At 45.3% G+C, this 20,875-nt stretch overlaps 1 protein-coding gene across 2 annotated transcripts in view; it reads right to left on the bottom strand.

Moving 5' to 3' along the window:
* Nucleotides 1–20,875, bottom strand: part of LOC105480186 (integrin subunit alpha 9) — a 387,973-nt gene that overhangs the window by 78,370 nt on the left and 288,728 nt on the right. For both annotated transcript variants that reach the window (XM_071091443.1, XM_071091444.1), the window contains 4 exons: nt 14,907–14,993; nt 10,371–10,450; nt 5,544–5,633; nt 3,308–3,416 (listed from right to left, as the gene is read on the bottom strand). In XM_071091443.1, coding sequence (XP_070947544.1) covers nt 3,308–3,416; nt 5,544–5,633; nt 10,371–10,450; nt 14,907–14,993 — 366 coding nt within the window. The remainder of the gene's footprint in view (nt 1–3,307; nt 3,417–5,543; nt 5,634–10,370; nt 10,451–14,906; nt 14,994–20,875) is intronic.

Here is a 20,875-nt window from a genome sequence, read left to right as displayed (position 1 = left end):
CCCCATTTTACATGATGATTATGTACTGCATGCCTGTATCAAAACATCTCATGTACCCCATAAATATATACACCTACCATATACCCACAAAAATTAAAACAAAAAAAATTTTAAAATATTCTACAACTAGATGATGATGATGGTTTCACAATTGTGTAAACATATTAAAATTATTGAATTGTATGTTTTAAATGGGTGAACTTTAAGGTATATAATCATATCTCAATAAAGATATTATTTTTAAAAAGATGAATAAAAGATATAAGTTTTATTTGTCAATTTAAAACTAAATGTTTAAAAAGGATGAGTAGGAGAGAGGAAGGAATGACATGCTGCTTGGTGGCCTGGGGACTAGAGAGAGAATCCAGGGAATCTGCAACTCTGAAGTTGAGGTCAGAAGGGCAGAGCCAACAAAAAGCCAGAAATCTTACCAGGTCTTCACACATGACAGGATGTATGAAGATCTAGCTCCAGGCAGCTCTTCCCTAGAAAACTGTGTCTTTGGTTTTCTGCAATAGTTGGTTCCGCTTCAAAGAATAAATAGATAAAAACTGATAGAGCAGATGAGTGGTTGTTGCCAACTCCTGATTCAAAAATGAACAATATTCACCAAAACAACCTGAAGACATAGAAGAGGAAGGAATATCTGACCATAGCTGAAATAACTAATTTGAAATGAAACATGAGTGCACAGAATTAAAAAGAAACCTACTGGCATGTCTGGGAAATCCCAATTCAAGCATGAATGGGGGTAAGCAATGAAGAAAAAGATGCTGATTTACACTATTTCACTCATCAGAGCCAGGAGGATAGGAAAGCTTGCATCACCATCTTTATTTTTAACAAATGTCTTTATATTGGATTCTCTGAAAATGTTCATGTGCAATATCTGCATTATTTTTGGCCATTGTTTGGGGAAATGCTTTAAATTTTGATGCCAAAAAAAGCCTCTCAATTGTCGACGAATTAATATGTCTCTGTTTGAAAACTGTGATGAAACGTAGAAAGCAGGCCCAAGACTAGTATCTCTGCCTTTTTCCTGTGTGCAATGGCAGTGGAGCCTTTAAACAATTATGTACCCTGTTGAATAACCGATTTTTAAAAGCACAGAAAAATCTGTTCATATGGAAAGTCTTATGTTCTCCTTCAGGAACAATATTACTGGAATAAGGAAATATAGAAACATTTTCTCCATATTCTTGGCTGCCTCCCACAGTATTTTCACCTTCTGGTCACTGCCAACCTGGTTAGTGACCTTCCTGCAGGACAACCACAATAACAACCATTATACCAATAAATAAGTAGTCAGACAATTCTCAAGGAAAATGTGGGCTTTGCTAACACAGAAGGATCTCCTTCTAATCAAAGGCACACACTATTAATCTTTCAAGACCCAAGTCTCTCAACCCTGGATTGAATGCTGTGCACTTCCTCAGGCAATGGATCATGGAGGAGTTTATCTAAGGGACATGCCAATCACTCATTCCCCAGGGCTGGATTCTCTAGCCTGAGTCCTATTTCAGGTCAGATGTGAAGAAAACTATTTGCCTGAATACCAAAGTTTAAGCTCCCTGTAAAAATCACCTTCAGAGAAACAACTGGAAGGATAAACTGCATACCCTCAGATTTCTTTCTTTCTTTTTTTCCCCAGAGGGTGATAAGAACATTTGGTATCTTCTGTGCAACCCCTGTTCTTCTTTTCCTTCTTTCAACACTCATACCCTCTTCATTACATGGTCTGTATTACTTGAACCCTTCTAAATACATTTTTAATTGCAAGATACCCCCAAAACTATAAGAGTAGGAAAGAGTATAAACAACTAAAATGAAATAAACCCATCTGGTCTTTATCTATTTCCTACCCAATTATGAAAAGCAAAGGAGAAAAATAAAATCACTGAGAAGCAATTCAGAAATGCAGAGGTCCTGTTCACAGCAATCACTCTACTGTCTCAAAAGCAAGCTCTAACCCCATCCTTCCCTTTCTCCCCTGTAAATCAAGGGCGGGGTGTGACAGCGGAGGCTTAGCTGGTCAGAAGGCACATCCTCTGTGAGTTGGGGACATGTGTTATGCATCATGGTTTTGGGGTCTGTTGCTGGGAGAATACTCTGGAGAGAGGAAGACCATTGTTTGTCAGAGCCCACAAATGTTTTACTGCCACATTCTCTAGACCCTCACCCTGTCATTATTTGTCATCCCCTAAGTCCACCTAGGAGAGGCCACAAGGCAAGAAAATAATTGTTATTTAGCCACAGCAGTGAATGCCAGAGTGGGAAACCATCTCTCCATGGGGAAGGATGCCAAGAGGCAGAGAAGAGTTCTGGGAGGTAGAACCAGAGAGTGAGGAGATATGGACTGCAGTGTCCTATGGGTGAGCTGGGCCCATCTCCTTCATTTCACCCACACAGGGCTCAGCCAGTGCCGCCAGGTCTTGGCCCCAGCCCAGCTTCTCCCAGCTCTGGGACCTTCAGCACATCCCCTCTTGTTTGGGCCTACATTTCATGACGTGAACATTATATGAAATTCAAATTTCATTGTCTATAAGGAACTAAAGTTTCATTTCTGTGGTATCTATGGCTGCCTTTGCACTACAGAAGTATGGTTGAATAGATGCTGCAGAGGCCGAATGGCCCACAAAGCCTAAACTACCCCATGGCTCTTTTCAGAAAAAGTTTGCTGATCCCCAACTAAAAGAAGAAACAGTGTCCTTCACGATGTCCACAGTCTACACCAAGTGGACCTGCTGGAAACGATGCCTGTGTGCCCGGGTGAGCCAGCCACGGCTCAGTGAGGGAGCAGCGTGCCTCCTGAGGGGGCTCACAGGGGCTCACACTGCTCTGCTCTCACAAAACTGCCCTTCTAAAAGTCTGTTCCCCTGTGGGAGGAGGAGACTCCTGGATGAGTTGGCAAGAAAATCTCAGAAGGAAGGGACAAAGCAAATCCAAATCCTCTGAGGCAGCCCTGCCCAGAAGGTGGGGAATGATGGAGAACAGAAAGGGGTCCTCATGGGGCCATCTGGGCTAGGACATTGGCTGAGGCCTCCACCACGCAAAGGACTTCTTGGGGAAAACTGGTGTTCATAATGTGGACCTTTCCTTCCAAGTCCTGAAAAGCAGAGGGGCCTGCACAGTAGAGTACCAGGCATGGAAGGGATTCATTCTGTGTGTGGTTACAGATCACACATACACCACAGGAGCCAACCACAGAAAGGTTTCTCCCGACAAGAGCCTAGCCCTCTGTAGGAGAGACATCCCACGTGCCCTTCCATTAGCCCCAGGGACAGAGGAGGTCTCCAGGAGTGGGTACCTGAAGGGTGATATTGATGGGCTGAAAGTGACACTCCAGGTCATCCAGCTGAATGAAGTTGGCTGCATCCACGGACTCACCATACACAAAGGAGGTTGGAGACATGATTCTGAAAGAGGAAAGCATGAAATCTGTCATCCCCACCCACAGTCAAGCACCCGTGATCACTGCCATTCTGGGAAGCAAACATTTGTCTCCATTTAATCCAGTGTCTTGTACCCAGTGCTTCCCTGCTGGGGCTGTTACTTCTCTCTCCCATGAACAGACATAGCCAGGCTATGCTTTCTGATAAGGCATGAATAGTAGTGTCTTCTCATCCTAGGTTACGTCAATAAACTGCATGGAGAAATATGCACTGGGACTACCTTTCTGAAATGACAAGATTATCATGGCTTTGATTTTTTAAAAACTGGATTATAAAAGTATACATTTTCTGTTTTGTCATTCAAAAAATGTTTTATAGGTTGAAGAAGATGATCATAAGCTTTTAAAAAATAAATGTAAATGAATTATATATTTGGCATCCTAAACCCCACTCTATGACAAATTCACTTTAAAAACTTAAATTTGTCAGCCTGCCAAGATGACTAGAAGTTAGGCATTTGAAAGCTGAGTCCATTCATTTACAGCATTTTCCCTTGGATTTCAGAGGCTACATAAGAGGTGAGAAGAATTCAAGCTCAATTTGCAGCAATGCTTTCAATGTTACTTATATGAACACATCCCTGAGAAGAAACAAAGCTCAGACTGACACTCCCAGACAAATATTGAGTTCTAGATGCTGGAGGCCACTCACTTACCTAAACACAACAACGGAAGATTTTTGAGACTAAGTCCAAATAGACAACAACTCATCCATTTTCAACATTTAGTGCATTATTTTAGTAAGGTAGTGAGTTCCCAGCATTACCAAATGACAAGAACTGTTTTAGATTCCTGGAGAGATCAGAGGTTGACTCATTTGTTTAACGGATGGCTTCATCAGGAGCTGTTAACATCTCCCAGCAAGATCCTCTAAGGCCTGATTACATGATCAAGTGTCTGGGGGTGGTGGGGAGAATGTTTTCTCTTTGTCCCCAAGGATAGGGCTTGGTTCTGGGTATATTCTTGCTGTGCCTTTGATGAGACAAGTAAATAAATGATACAGTTAAAAATAGAGCTGTGAACAGAGGCAAAAATATGCTAATTTGCAAATATATTCCACCAGTGCCTCATGTTTAAAAAACATGACCAAAAATGCCAAGAGCTCAGGAGCAGGAATGCTTGGAGACTCATTCCACTGGCTCCCAGCAGTGTGGGCTAGTGCAGGGATGGCTCTCCCTGCAAGGGATCAGCATTTCCACTGCTAGTCAAGACTGCGACCCACAAGCACTTGAAAACCGAAAAACGAGAAACTGTGAACCTCCAGAAAGTTCAGTTTGCATTTGGGTCAAGGGTTCAGTAGGTCCTCATCTGATCTAAACTAATTGTGTAAATCTTTTTTCCACTATCAAAGAGGTATGCGTTCTGTTTTCTGAAGCTGGAAAGAAACTGAGTTCTCATTTTTCCAGGCCAGGGCTTTGGCTGAAAACTGACCTGGGTTGTTTCAGGTCTCCACAGACTGCAGCCCAGGGTCCTGCTTTCCAACAATGCCAGCGGCACTGAATGGCTGTGGACTTCACCCAGACAGATGGTGTGGCCATTGGGATGGTTCCCTGCCCATTCCAGACCATTATAGACATCCTGAAGAGCCACCTCTGGCTCTGCAGAGGGAGTTAACAGAAACAAGCAAAGCCAGCGCTGACTGTGGAGCTAATCAGAAAGCGGTCCTCCTGTGAGCCAGGACTGGAGACACATCTGGTGGTAGCCTCTGGCCCAGCAGCTTCCAGCTGAGATTTTCATCCCAGGATCCATGCTGCCTGTTACCATACGGCATTCTGGAGGGACTAGGGGTGGATGGGAATATATGCATATAAAGGTATATGGAATGTTCAAAGAAATTATGGGGCTTAAACTTGTCACCAGACTTCTCAGGTTATCTAACAGGTGGGTGGGTAAGTGGGACAGAGGAGAAAATAAGGAAGGAGGAGGGTATGAGTTACTGCAGTTAAAGCTTCATCCTGCTTTTCAAGGCTGGGAGGAAGTGGAGGTGGCACAGTCCCTGGCTCCTGGCTGTCTACACATGCAAATATGAGAAGCACAGTGTTCCACTGGAGGGCACCCCTGTGTTGTGGCAACCCAGGACCAGGCTACTCACCCGGTGATGGATGTGTCCACCTCGTGCATCAGCGGCACCATCAGCACGAGGGTGTTGTCATGCAGGGATTCAGAGCGCTCCATGTTGCCACTGTGCAGGGAGAGGAGAATGAATGAACGCTGGCCAACACTAACTATCTGGCAGTGGGCTTTCTCTGTTCTACTTTACAGCTGAATCTCTACATTCGCCAGGGGCAGGTGGCACCTCATTGTCCTCAGTCTGTTTCTCGTCCCTGTACATATCTATCAAGGGCATTCTATTGTCTTGGCTGCGTTCCACACAAAGACGTGATCGTAAGTAGTTTATTCGGGAGGTGGCCCCAGGAAACGCCAGTAGGAGTGGAGAGTGGAGAAGGGCGACAGCGAAGGAAAGAAGACAATAAAGGCAAGCCATGCAGGAGGGTCGTGCTGTCAGAGCCAGGGCCCAGTCTCCTGGGGACTCTGTGAGGCAGAGTCAGTCTTCCTAGCTGAGGGCATGGGAGCCAGGCCTTTATCCACTGACTCCTGAGAGGAGCTGCTGCTGTGCTGGGGGTGGGGGTGGGATGGAATGAAACCCCTGGCACCTGCCTGTCAGGCAAGTGAGTGGGCTCTGGCCAGAGAAAGCCTCAGCAAGGGTGGCTGGTGCTGGGAGCCGGAATCTGCCCGGTTTGCGGATAGTTTGGAAAGGGTGAGGGTTGAGGGGTTATAGGCATGGCACCCACTGTGTGTGCTACTTCTATAAGTACCTGTTCCATGAACAATGGACCAATGAAGTTGGTCCACTGCAGCCAGGAAGGGGTTGCTAGACTTCAGCAGCTATGTCTCACCTGAAGGGACCACCCATCATCCATGAACAGCCAAGCCCAGGAAAGAGGCCCTGACCAAACTGACCACTGTAAACATCACGGAAGCTCTTGCCATAGACCTTGGCTATAGCAGGTCTATGGGGGTAGATCAGGCATTGATAGTTTTTAAAGCTCCCCAGGTGATTCTAATATGCATCCACATAAGGCCTCCCACTCTGGGTGAGAAAGCACAGAAGGGGGATTCTTGTGAGATCATTCTGGAAAGGTGAACATGAGGGAACTGATGCTGTTAAGTGGCTACTATGTGCCAGGCACTATGCCAGGCATTTCTCAGTATGGCCCCACTGAGACCTCAGAGCAACCCCAGAGGGAGATGGAGCACCCACCTTTGACGGGTGAGGAGCAGCTCAGATAGGTTGGGTAACTGCCCAAGGCCCCCTGCAAATCAGAGCTGAGATTCTAATCAGCCCAGTCAGATTTGAAACCCGGGCTCTCTCAGCTGTGACTCCCACGCCTGATGCCAGATTTGGGGGCAAGAAGGAGGAGGAGCAAAAGAAGAAGGGATGAGAAGGAACAGGAGGAGGAGAGAGATCTAGTTTCCCTTTATTACTTTACTAAATTTCTAATAGGAATTGTGATCATTATTCCTTGGGAAAATGCGTGGCTCTTGGTACATGCTCTTGAACCTACATTCACAGTTGGTTCCCAAGTTTACCCTGTATGGGCAGAACAAAAGAGTCCCCCAGACCTGCTGAGGCTGGGCTCAGCTCATCCTGACAGTTCCCCACCATGCCGTTCCCTGAACATCTGCTGAGTTCCTGTCTGCTCTGTGCCCTCTCTCTGTCCCCTCCCAGCCCTGCCCCACTGCCTTCCTCTCTCACCCAGCAAGTGCTGAATGGCAACAGCACTTAAATAGCTCTCACATCCCCTCTCCTTCTCCCTCCTATTGTTCTGAAACAATGGTGCTGTGTGACGCTGACCCCACAGGGCCAGTCTCTGCCCTGGCTCCTCATCTGTCTTCCTACATGGGGTGACATCAGTCCCTCATGGGCAGTCATAGTTTGCAAAAGCAGCAGGATCAGGTGCCCACACAGCCTGACTTCCTTGTCCTTCCTTTCCCAAGGGGTGACAAAAGCCTTGGGATCACTGCTGTGGGCAGGCCAAAGGCGACTCCCCTGTGGATGGGTTGACACCATCCTGGCCTGCTCCCGCCCCCACCCCAGCATCCTGCCAGGTCTTGCCCTGCCCTTTGTTTGGCCAGCTTAGGCCCAACCGTCTCATCTGTCATCGTGTGACTGCTCCAGAAAGAGCTAAGTTGAAAAGTTGAGATAAAGACGCCACACATCAAAAGGCTTCCCGTCATTCCAAAAGCTCATGAGCTGGGATACTTTCCAGTGGTCTGCAAAAGCCAGGCTGGTGGCTGCTGAGAGGATAGGTCTCGAGAAACTGCTCAGTCTCAACGGTATGTCCCCCTAAATCTACAAGCAGGCAAAGAGCCCTTCAAAGGGTGGTGACGGAAGAAAGGAACGACTGAGATTTTAACTGTAGTTTTCAAGATAAGGGGCTTTAAGGGTCTTTCCATCATAGCAGGGAGTCAAGTGCTGTGTGTGGGTGCCCTCTGGGGCAGTCAGACCATATCTTCACCAATGCCTGAAAAGAAATGAGTGTCTGAAATATTCTGGTGTGTGTTTAAAAGATAATATCGTTATCTTAACATTTGTGATTTAAGAAATTAGAAATTTTTATATTATCGAAGCTACAGATCCTAGGGCTTCCTGAAGCTATGTAGCACTGTTAATGTACATGGGGTTGTTCTTGAATTGAGTAGGTTACTGTCATTTTCTCCTGTGCCCAGCATTTAGGACTGAACCTGGTAAATAGAAGGTACACAATAAATATTTGCTGAGTGAAAATGTGCCCGGCACAGAGTAAGGGATTATAAACAGTGGTTCTTAGCCTTGGCTGCTCATTAGAATCATTTGGTGAGCTCTTTTGAACACTCCATTGCCCAGGTCTCACCCCAGGCAGAGGAAGGGTCAAGGTCTCTGGGGGTAGATCAGGCATCGATATTTTTGAAAGCTCCCCAGGTGATTCTAATATGCATCCAAAAACGAAGCACTGCTGCTGTGTGGACATGTTATTCTAACAAATGAACCTTTCACGATTGCAATACTGGCTCCCTGCCCTCTCTGACTGTTATGATTAGCCCTGAATGAGGTGGAGGCAGGAAGTGTCTTCTTTTAAGACAAGGGAAATCTCTTCCATGTCACATTCCTTTCCAGGCACACGGGCTGCCTCAGGTGTGGAAGGACCAAGAGAGTACGCTGATGGGTCTGCCCAGCAAAGGCGAGTGTTCTGTGGATCCAAGAAATGGCAAGAGAATGAGAATTTTCAGGTTTGAATGGGCATCTGCTGCCCCTCATCAAATTCATCAGCCTCATGCTCTGGGGTCAAGGTGTTGCACTGTGCCACTCCCCTTTTCAAAAACTTTCAGTGGCTCCTCAGTGCCATCAGGATATAGTTCAGATTTTCTAGGTGACCTTTGTCCCCCATGGTCTAGCCCAGGTTCCTCTTTCAGCCCTGCCTCCCACTGTGCTTGTGTGTTCCCCATCCTTCTGAGAAGGTGCACAAACCCCCAGTACACCCCGTACCCACCACCTACATAGGTGTAACAGGGCTTCTTGCCCCATGGACAGCCTCACTGCCGTGTTCATGTTGCTTCAGCCTGAAAGCAGACTCCTCTGTTTAAATGCTACCTCCTGACTGAAGCCCTTCTGGATTTTATGCAATGGGAATGAAATCTACCCTCTCTATGCTTTGCATAAGTTTCTATTAGCTCATAGTCATGTTTTACGTGAATGTAAATTATGTGATCTTGAAAATAGTGTGAATAGAAAATAACTAAGTCTTGTGGACCAGTAAAAAGAAGGGGCTAAAAAGACATTATTGGGATAATTGGCATAATCAGAACATAAACTGCAGATTAGCTAATAGCATAGTGTCAGTATTCAATTTCCTGAATGTGATAACTATATTAGTTTCTTAAGAGAATAGCCTCATTCTTGGGAATGCACACTGAAGTATTTATGAATCAAGAGGCATGATTTCTGCAACTTTCACATGGCTAAGAAAAAAAATTATATAGAAAGAGGATGATAAAACAGATGAGGCAAAATGTTAACACTGGGTGAATCTCAGTAAAGGGTATATAGGAATTCCTTGCACTATTCTTGTAACACTTCTGTTAAGTTTAAGATCATTTCCAAGTGAAAATGAAAAGGTTGCCTTGGGTGTCCAATCATCACCCCAATCAAAGCTTGTGTCTCTCTGTTCGCCCACCTGAACGCCCCTCCCTCCACCGGAGCCGCCAGCCAAGTGCTACCTAGATGCTGCTTCAAGGCATGGTGGATCTGCCCTGGAGAAGGCATCTGGTAACTCCCCAGAGGCCCTCACAGGCACCTGTGGCTATCCTGGAGAGGGGCAGGCACATGCTCCTGAGGGGAGAAGCTGACACCCCACGATCCCCTTTCCTATCCGTCCACTTGGCTTCCAGGTTAAGCCCGCTCTTGAGTAGCATCTCTTGGGACCTCTGTCAACAGGCCTGGCCAGGCCCTCAGGCTGCAGGTGCCCTGCCCACTCCATCAAGGGATACAGCGCCATGTCCAAAAGCAGCAGCGGGCCCAGTCTGACAATTTGCAGAGGACATCTGTCTGATCTGGGAAATACACAGCCGAGTGGGAACTGACCTTGGACTAAAGCCTCACCACCCTGGGCCTGTCTCTCCTCAGCTGTAGAATCATCACCTCGGAGTGGCTGATGCCCAGTTCCTCTCAGCTCAGTCTGCAGTGGTGGCTATGCGAGCAGCACTAGGCAACCACCATCCCCAAGAGATCCAATTCCACTTAGTGGCTCGAGGCTTTATCACCGAGTAACCATTTCTTCCTCCTCAGCATCCTGGGATTCATCAAAGCATAACCAGGACACGTCCTTTCCTGGTCCCATAAATCTCTTATCTTTGAAAAAAGTGTTTAAACCCCCCTTACCTCTGAGCAGTAACAATGAAGCTGAGAACTTCCTCTTCGCCAGACAGGTGGCTTGTATCAAAGATCACGCTGAATTCATACTAGGGAAAAAGGAAGTGGTATCTGGCATCAGCAGGCATTCCAAACTTAAACTGTTCTCTTCCATTTTCTGCAGTTTATGACCTCTGGAAGCTCATTTGCATGATAAGCTTTATGTTTTATGCATAGCTTTCTGACTATCAGGCCAAAGGCACAGTCTTAACAGTAAAACCAAGCCTGATACATACTCTGGCCAGAGACCTGCTGCTCCTGTTCAGTCACTGAGGCTCTCTTTAGGAAGTGATGCGTTTACACTCTTAAACTGGGACTTACTAAGTTTCACTCACATCCCATCTTTTCAGTTTCTGCCACATCTGCAAATTACATCACCTGGGATATTTGCTTCATATTATTATTGTCTTACTCTTTTAGTTTAAAGATTATTTTAAAAGAACAATTTATATCACTATCATAGATGGGAATCCAGGATCACTTGCCAAAAAGAGAAGGTAGTTGTAAAAATGAATACAATGAAAACAGAGCAATGTTGAATTCTGTTGCCTGTGGAAGCCTTTGAGCCTAAGGTCTACCCCATCTTTGCTGAAAAGGGAGATTCGCTGGTGATAGAGAAGTGTTAAAGATATGTTAGCAGGATTGGAAATGTTCTCCTGATCCGTGTGGCTAGGATTAGAAGACAGTTGAAAAGTTTTATGAGCTGAATGTTTGTGTCTCCCCCACCTGCCACTCCTCAAATTAATATGTGGAAGGCCTAACCCTCTATGTGATGGTATGTGGAGGTGGGGTCGTTGGAAGGTAATCAGGTTTAGATGAGGTCATGAGGGTGAGGCCTTCATGATGGAATTAGTGCACTCAGAAGAGAACACAAAGATCTCTCTCTCTCTGTCCATGCACATACACCAAGGAAAAGCCAGATGGGCACACATAGAGAAGGTGTTATTTATAAATCAGGAAGAGAGCTCTGGCCAGGAACTGAATCTGCTGGGACCTTGACCTTGAACTTCTCAACCTTAAGAACTATGAGAAATACATGTCTGTTGTTTAAACCACCCAGCCCAGGGTAATTTGTTATAGATGACTAAACTGACTAAGGCAGAAAGGGTCACTGTTAGGGTCAATGTTGTTCAGTGCTGTGTCCACGTATCGCCCACAATAACCTCATGAACCATCTAAAATTATCAAGTGTAACACTTAGTGGTGAACATCCTATGATTTGGGGGGCACTGCCCTAAGTAAATGGTGTTCATCATATACATGTCAGGCATGTGTGAGAATGTGGGAGGAACCCTTGGGTAGGGGTTATAAGACCAGGTTCTACCACAAACTGTGTGATCTTGGCTAAAATACTGTCTTTGCATTTCAATAAAAAGAGGAGGTTGGACAAAATGGTTCTTAAATTTCATTAAACTCTGACAGGCTATAACTTATATAATGTCTAAACCTTTGGGTTACATTATGGTGAATTCTAGGCAGTGGTCTAATATTTGCAACTCTGGATTCTACTGAATGCTTCCTGAAAGCAACGGACATTGGTCCATTACAATGGACCATCATCTACAGTGAACATGGACATCTTTTTCTAGACGGAACTTTCTGTTACTGTGGGACTTGTCAGCTTACAGTGGGGTGGGGGGCAGGCACAGAGACAGGGCAGGAAGAGGACAAGAAGGAAGGGGGAGGCAAGGTCTTGCCTGGTGTTGAGTTAGCACCGGGAGGAGACCTGAATTCAGTTAAACACACTAAAGAGCAAAGTGAGATGAGAGGCAAAAGAATTGGGTGAGAAGCTAAAATCAGGGATGGAGGCCTGGAAGAACAGAACGTCAGAAACTGGGCAGGCTATGAGAGATAGAAACATATGGCCATCCAAGGTAAGCCAAGTATAGTCATGAGGCTTAGCAGGTGGCCTGGAGCCTGAGGACCCTCAGGGTTGGAAGGACATGGGAATGCACGCTGGGCTGCGGACACGGGGAGCCCCATCTCTGCTGGGTGACTTGTTGCGCTTTCTCCAGGGAATCACCCTCTGCTCCCATGCCCCCAATACCCAGGTTTAGTCAGTCTTGATACAGGTCCCAGCATCTGTATGTGGGAGGAAAGTGGTGGCATTACCAGCTGGGAAAACAACCAACATTCCAATGTTCACACTTCTGTGGGCTCTATCACGATTTTGAGGGTTTTAACAAATGTTGGCTGGGCGCGGTGGCTCATGCCTGTAATCCCAGCACTTTGGGAGGCCGAGGCAGGTGGATCACTTAAGGTAAGGAGTTCAAGACCAGCCTGGCCAACATGGTGAAACTTGGTCTCTACTAAAAATACAACAACAACAAAAAAATAGCTGGGCATGGTGGTGGGCACCTGTAATCTCAGCTACTAGGGAAGCTGAGGCAGGAGAATCACTTGAACCCGGGAGGCCGCGGCTGCAGTGAGCCAAGATTGCACCACTGCACTCCAGCCTGGGCAACAGAGAGAGACTCCCTTTCAAAAACAAACAAGCAAACAAAAATTTGACAAAATTTAACTCTCCACTAGAGAGAGAAACACACATCTTAGGTCTGATATGTGATACAGGCTGGAGTTTAAAATGAAATGGAAACTGTTACAAGTTTTTCAATTAAGCCTATTATCTGTTACTCAAAAGATTTTATTTAAATTTGTGTGCGGAGGTGCCACATACATTACTAGAGGCAATAGTGTCCATGGATTGGGGTCGTCCTTCTTTATCTCCACCCTCACCCTACCTGGAGTCTAATGGGACTTGGTCTGTACTCTGCCAGCTACATGTAATCCATTTTCCAAGGGCACCCACTTATTGAGGCTTCCCTCCTCCTGGGGTGAATGTGGACAGAATGAGGAAGAGAGGCAGAAAAAAATCCGAGGAGTCATGGGCGTAAGAGTCACTGTGGTTTTGCCAAGATCACACAGTTTGTGGTAGAACCTGGTATAACTCCTACCCAGGGGTTCCTCCCACATTCCCACAGGTGCCTGACATGTATATGGTGAACACCATTTGTTTGGGCCACTGTTTCCCAAATCACAGGATGTTCACACTGGGAGTGGTACACTAAGATTATTTTAGGTGGTTCATGAGATTATCTTGGGGGATACATGAGCACAGCACTGAACAACATTGACCCTAACAGTGAGAGAGTTATTACCTTTTTGCCCTAGTCAGTTTGGGATTCCATCACAAATTACCCTAGTCTGGGTGGTTTAAACGTTAATTTCTCACAGTTCTGAAGGCTGCAAAGTCCAAAATCGAGGTGCAATCAATGGGGCTTTTATGGGTTCAAGTGATTTGCTAAGAAATGACCAAGTCTTCTCCCTCACCATAACATTCTCACCATTGGTTTACAAAACAGCTACTAGATACTGGGACCAAAGAGTCTTAGAGATTAAAATGATCTGATTGTATGACCCAGGCAGGACAAAAGGATGAAGCTTTCGCTTTTTTTTTGGAGACAACAGAGTCTCGCTCCGTCGCCCAGGCTGGAGTGCAGTGGCACGATCTTGGCTCACTGCAACCTCTGCCTCCCAGGTTCAAGTGATTCTCCTGCCTCAGCCTCCTGAGTAGCTAGGACTACAGGCATGTGCCACCATGCCCGGCAAATTTTTTGTATTTTTAGTAGAGATAGAGTTTCACTATGTTAGCCAGGATGGTCTTGATCTCCTGACCTCGTGATCCACTTGCCTTAGCCTCCCAAAAGTGCTGGGATTACAGACATGAGCCACCACGCCTGGCCAGCTTTCATGTTTTTAAGGGAAAAAAGGTAGACAAAGGAATATGAGATTTCCTTCAAATCATGGCAGGGAAAACAGCTTCCATTTCCAAAGGCAGACTTGGTCTTTTAGATTCTAGTTTTGCCTCCAACCACCAAATCTTTTTACCTATGTTTGTATCTCCTTACAATGATGGCACATACTAGAATGTCCCAACAATGTCTGAAGATTCGGTAGTATACCATTTGAACTTAGAAAATCTGTCTCCACACCAATACCAAAGTGACTTAATTTCTTTACTCTTTTTTAAAATGAAGTGGGATACAGGTATTTGTGTTTTGAGAATTTTGAGAGGTCTCTTCAGAAAACTGTGAGCACCCAAGGGAGTGACAGAGTCAGGACTAGACGTGACAGACCACATCTTCTCCTGTGTTGCCTAGGGGACTCAAAGAGGCACAGAAAGTCCCACAGAAAAAATTATTTTCAGAAGCCCAACTAAATGGCACTTGCCACAGTGCAGAGGCCGTGGTGTGTCCTTCACTTTCACATTTGGGGCACATCATGTGCATCAAAGAGAAAGACCACGAGGCGCAGCCCCTCTGGAGTATACCCCGGTGTACACTGCCAGCGACAGGAGTGTGGCAGGGCTTCAGTGGCCGCCCCAGCTGCTATGGGAGGCAGGGGGGTAGGAGAACTCCTCACCTCAGGGAGGCAGTGGCGGAATCAGTGGCTGGTGGGAAGGGCTGGGGCCTGCTGCCGAGGAACGGTCCCATCTGTGTCCCTTACCTTTGACTTCGACCTCATGAAAGGAAATCCCACGCTGCATTTGAGGAAGTCCGATTCCAGCAGCTCACAGGAGATGCCCATCTCCTCCTGAAAGAAAAAGTACCAACAGATGGGTCAGCTGCATGAAAGGCAGGTGTGCAGGAGCAGGCTCCACGGGGCAATCGAGTCCTTCGAAGCAGTGCTCAGACGGTAGGCACTGGTAGGACAAGGTGCCCTGACCAGGCCGTCTCCAGGCCCCTTCTAGCTGCCCACCTTTCCCACGGGTTCCCTGGGAAGACCGGCCGGGCGCGGTGGCTCACGCCTGTAATTCCAGCACTTTGGCAGGCCGAGACGGGTGGATCACGAAGTCAGTAGAAACCCTGCCTCTACTAAAAATACAAAAAATTAGCCTGGCATGGTGGCGGGCGCCTGTAGTCCCAGCAACACGGGAGGCTGAGGCAGGAGAATGGCGTGAACCCGGTGGGGCAGAGCTTGCAGTGAGTGGAGATTGCACCACTGCACTCCAGCCTGGGCGACAGAGCGAGACTCCATCTCAAAAAAAAAAAAAAAAAAAAAAAAGGACAAAACCACTCTTTACTCCCAACTAATGCTTTGGGTTCAAACCCTAGGGTGGTCCTGGTGAGGGGGGCTGGGCCATGGGTGAGCTGGAGACCTCCTAAAGTTTGGATGAAAACACAACCCTGCCATCTTCCGGGCCCCTCTCTCCTAATCCCACACCCTAATCCTGCCTTTTCAGATCTTGGTGGTTTAGGAAAGACAAACTCTAAGAAAATCGCACCTAGAAAAGAGAGGGTTTCTTCCTAAAACCTGAAGCAGTGAGGGCTGGGCTGTCCATAAGCAAGTCTTCCCAGGGTGTGGGGAGGGTACAAGGGTGAGGAGAGGTTTCCAAGCGTAGCCAGCTTAGGCCGGACTCTGCACACAGTGGCTTGAGAGAACCAGAAGAGAAAGGCTGTAGGGAACTGCTGTCTCTCCACCTGGGCACATGGCTTCCAACCAAGGTGAAAGGAAAGCCAAGAGGCTCTTCACAAGCCACAGGACTTCTCAGAGTCACTGAAAGCAAATCAAGACTTCCAAGCGGAAACAGCATGTTTACAGATTTTGGAGGAGAAGGTACAGAGGTCCTCCAATTTCCAAGACTCCCATCTCAGCTCAGACTAACATTTCAAGGCATTTGGACAGGTGGATGAAAAATATTTTTATTGTGTGTCCAACTGGTAAAAACATATGAGCATTTACCATAATATATCTACTTAAACTATCCAATTATATGTATCTTTTATTCTAATACATTATGAACATTATCAAAAGCACCACAAATAAAGGTGATAAAAGGTAAATAATCTATGGGGCTAGAAATCAAGACAGTAATTGTGGAATAAGTGGAAGGAAGGAAGTTCTGAGTGCAGGTTACACAGGTTTGATCCTTTTGTGAAAGTTCATTGAGCTGGGAACTTAATAACTTGTATACTTTTGTTTGTTTGTTAAACATCAGTACACCCTTACTTAGAAAATAGCAATGAAACAAAACCCCCAAAAGCCCAAATACAATTAAACAAAAGATAAGAGATATACAAATATAAAACTAAACTCTAATATATCTTTTTAGCATCCAGTCTCGGATATAACTGATCTCAATGATGATTAGTTTTCTAATAGCTCTCTGTGCTTTTAGCAAGTGTTATTTGCACAGAGATCCGGGATCACCTGCATTAGTATCACCTTGGGAGCCTCTTGGGGGCGGGGGGGGGGGGAGGGATTGCATTGGGAGTTATACCTGATGTAAATGACGAGTTGATGGGTGCTGACGAGTTGATGGGTGCAGCACGCCAACATGGCACAAGTATACATATGTAACAAACCTGCACGTTATGCACATGTACCCTAGAACTTAAAGTATAATAATAAAAAAATAAAATAAAATAAAAAATAAAATTTTTAAAAAATGCAGATTCCTGGGCAACACTCTATTTGCATTGCAGGAGTCTTTTCTGAGTAGACACAGAGACTGCAGGGTCTGGGATGAGCATTTTCCGTACATAGTGAGCAATAAAGTTAGTGATTTTGCCGGGTAATGATGTTTGGTAGCTGCTGCTATGAGCTTTCCTCCCCCTTCAGTCCATTCGGCTGGCTGCCAGAGGAAGCTTCTTAAAATACGTCTCTCCCCAGTGCAAACAGAATAAAGTCTGAAATCTTAATCCCAGCTTCCATTTTGGCCCTTCCTTTTCTGTTGTTGTTCTTCCACTCCTGCCCCATGGCACATATACGCTACTATTCTACACACACCCTGCCTGCTCTTATGTCCACAGCTCCGTTTAAGTTGTCCTCACCGTCAAGGAGCACCTTTCCTCAGCCCTTCCAATGAGGTTTTCTTCCTCCGTCTTGTCCCCAACACTCAGGGATGGAAGCTCATGTATGTAACATGCGAATGGCACAGGATTCAGAACACGCACTGAGCATGCACTGAGTAGCTGAGCTGTCGTATCACACACATTTCAGCACTGAGGGAACTGGTCTGAGAGATGTTAGTCACTGTCCTTGTAGAGCTCAGAGTTCAGAAGGGATGGGGAGCTCCCAGCAGAGACACAGATATTTACATGGCTGTGTGATGGCAAGTGTGAGGGCTGCTCTTAGAACCTAGAGAACAGGCATTGGCAATTTCAATAAGGAAAACCAGAGAGTAATTTCTCAAATGCTGTTTCAAGAACTGCATGGCATTAATGATTCACCATAGGTGGCCTTTCACTACCATCTTCTTCCCCATATTCCTCCTGCCAGAAGCAACACCCACAATTGTCCCAAGTAGACACTACCCTAAATCCTGGCTAATCGGCCTGTTGACATCAGAGGCAGCAAGCCAAAGTCTTATACGACCTTAGTTCTCTTGGTTTCCTGGGGACGGTCCTGGTTCATGTTTGTCATTCTGGTATTATTACTCTAAAGAGTGTCCCAGGATAAACAAATATATATGTAATATGTATGTATAATATATAAAATATGTATGTATAATATATAATATATATTTATTTTATATATACATATATATTACATGCTTACCTAACTCTGTTACCAATTTCTCTTGTAATGCCCAATACCTCACTGGGAATTCCTTTCAAACCAGCAGAGAAGCTTTAGTTTTAAGTCAAAGGCCTATCTGTTCTTGAAGTAAACATTTATTGGTCGGGCGCTGTGGCTCACGCCTGTAATCCCAGCACTTTGGGAGGCCAAGGCAGGCAGATCACGAGGTCAAGAGACTGAGACCAGCCTGGCCAACATGGTGAAATCCTGTCTCTACTACAAATACAAAAATTAGTTGGGCGTGGTGGCGCATACCTGTAGTCCCAGCTACAGTACCTCTAGTACCAGTAGTCCTCAGGAGGCTGAGGCAGGAGAATTGCTTGAACCAGGGAGGTGGAGGCTGCAGTGAGCCGAGATCACATCACTGTACTCCAGCCTGGCGACAGAGTAAGACTCTGTCTCAAAAATAAAAATAAAAATAAAACAAAAAGATTTATTGCCCCAAAGACTTCTTCAGTTTTCACATGTGTGAAATAAATGTCTTCAAAAATTTACTCTGGGACACAAGAAAACCTCAGTTTAATTAGCTTTGACCTAAGACAACAGTACTTCTGATCATTCAAAAGCTGCTCAGCTACCTTATTTTTGTTAATTCCCAAATGCTAGAAAATAACATTTATATCAGCATTTATTTAACTATTCCTGGTCTCTCTTCCACTTTACTCAGTCGAATAAAAATTTCAAAATTCTGCTTGGATCTTGGTGAGGACAGGCCAAAAGAGTAAACCAAAGACATCATCTCTAGGAACAAGAGAGCTGAGCCTATGGTTCATGACTCATGTGCTCCGGGATGGTGTTACAGGAAGGAATGTCATGGATTACCCTTCTGCCGCCTGTCAGCACCAACATAGCTGTTTATACTGGCCATGTAAACTGCCCCGACCAAATGTTTTTAATTCTACACCCCTCTCTTCTACTACTGTGATTTCCAAGGAGGCCCAGAGGTGTATCAGAGCATGTGTTTTGGCAAACACTACCACTCCTTGTGTGGATGCTGGCAGTGCTCCACTCAGAACCCCCTTACTAGATAGGTACAACAGCTTGAAAGGAATTGCTTTGCCTGGGAGGTTATGACACCTTCCCCAAAAGCATTCCATAGCCTCTGATTGACGTGGATACCCAAGGATGTTCCCTTTGCCTCAAGACAGGACCAACTCTGTTGTACAATTAATGTTCCAGAGCTCCCATGGGACTGGGTGAAGCAGACTCCAGCTGAGCCCACATGCCTGTTTGGCTCCTTCCCTTCATTCTGCTCCATTCGCTCCTCTTGCCCCAATAAATCCCTTTCATAAGAATCCATCTCGGGTGCTGCTTCTGGTGAACCTGACCTCAGATAATACTCTTCCCTTATGAGGCTGCTGGCACTGAGAGCCACTGGAAAGTACTAGACATTTGCTCCCAGGTGGGGAGAGGCAATGAAAGGAGGATGAGGAGAAAGCTCACATGTTTATGATTCTTGTTTAAATCCATCCTAAGGAAGAGAAAACATCCCTAACTGCAGTTTATAAAGGCTGTAAGGCTTCTGCATTAGGGGAGCCCTTTATTCAAGGCAACACCAGTACCCACTTTGTTCTCCTGGTTTTGGATCATGCCCAGGGCATAACCTTAAAAAGCAGAGTCATCATGGAGTCACATGTCTTCTTGGTAGCCAGGCAGGTACCCAAGAATCACAGACATACCCACAATGTAATTCTTTTAAATAAAAATAAAATCTCATATTTAAAATGGATTGAATTTTTAAAACCAATTCAATTAAAAATACAAATTTTGGGGAGATATGGCTAATCTAAGCTGTCCCCAGTTCTAGGCAACATGGCAGTGGGGAGCGCTCTGGTTGGGGGTTGCCTATGACCTCTGCCAGGCACTTGGTATCCACCAGGATACAAAAGGGAGAGATTCCAGGGACCAGGCTTCTCCTGTGCTCTGATTGCTTCCACGTTCCAATCACTGCCTACACTGGCTTTAACTTAGAGAACTTAACGTTAGCATTTATCAAGGCTGATGGTTATGAGATGCTCGGCTGACTGGGAACACGGACCAGTGAACGAACTGTATATCTAATGTCCCTGATTGCCAGTGTAGACATCTCATTATCTGATTACAATACAATGCAAATCAAATACAGAGTGAAACAGAAATCTTGCTCTAAAAGATGCAGACTTTCATGAAATCAATGAAAGTGATGTTGAAAAATGGATAAAACCACTGCAAAACCACTGATAAATCTGGATCTGGCAGAGTTAGATCAGTTAACTGTTGAAAGAGTCAAAATTCTCTTGGATACGACTTTAAGATGCTTCAGAAGACAAAGATTTAATTTAAAAAGATCAAGAGAAGCCCTTAGGAAAAACTGGCCATTGTAAAAATGATCCTTTCGTGATTGTACCGAAAACCAGACAAAATATGAAACAAAGGATGTTATCTTATGCAACAGCAGGAAAATTCACATACAAAAGCTGCCTATCCAGCACTCAATTCCTTCTTTTGTTTCAGAAGTTAGGGCACTGTTATTTTAAAGACTCTTTGACAATTATAATTACAATGTTTTGAGTGTCATTGAATAAATGCAGGATAAAATAAACCTAATTTCGTAATTTTTAGCTGCACATTTCAAGCAAGGTCTCAATCAAAACTTTAAAAAAGATTTTTATTATAAAATTTTAGACCCTATTTTAAGAGGATTCACATAACTGGCCTCTTCCCCAGTTCCACTTTTCCTTGTCTGGCAAGGACGTTCAATACTCTCAAGGGCTTCTCGCTGAAGATTATGGAAGATTCAATTAAAAATTTCAACTAACATACAGATGGTCCCTGACTTATGATTCTACTTAAGATTTTTCAACCTTCTGGTGGTGCAAAAGCAATAGGTATTCAGTAGAAAGTGGTAGAAAACT

Source organism: Macaca nemestrina, chromosome 2 (assembly GCF_043159975.1).
Source record: "Macaca nemestrina isolate mMacNem1 chromosome 2, mMacNem.hap1, whole genome shotgun sequence".
Taxonomy (NCBI): domain Eukaryota; kingdom Metazoa; phylum Chordata; class Mammalia; order Primates; family Cercopithecidae; genus Macaca; species Macaca nemestrina.
This window is presented reverse-complemented; position numbering and strand designations above follow the sequence as displayed.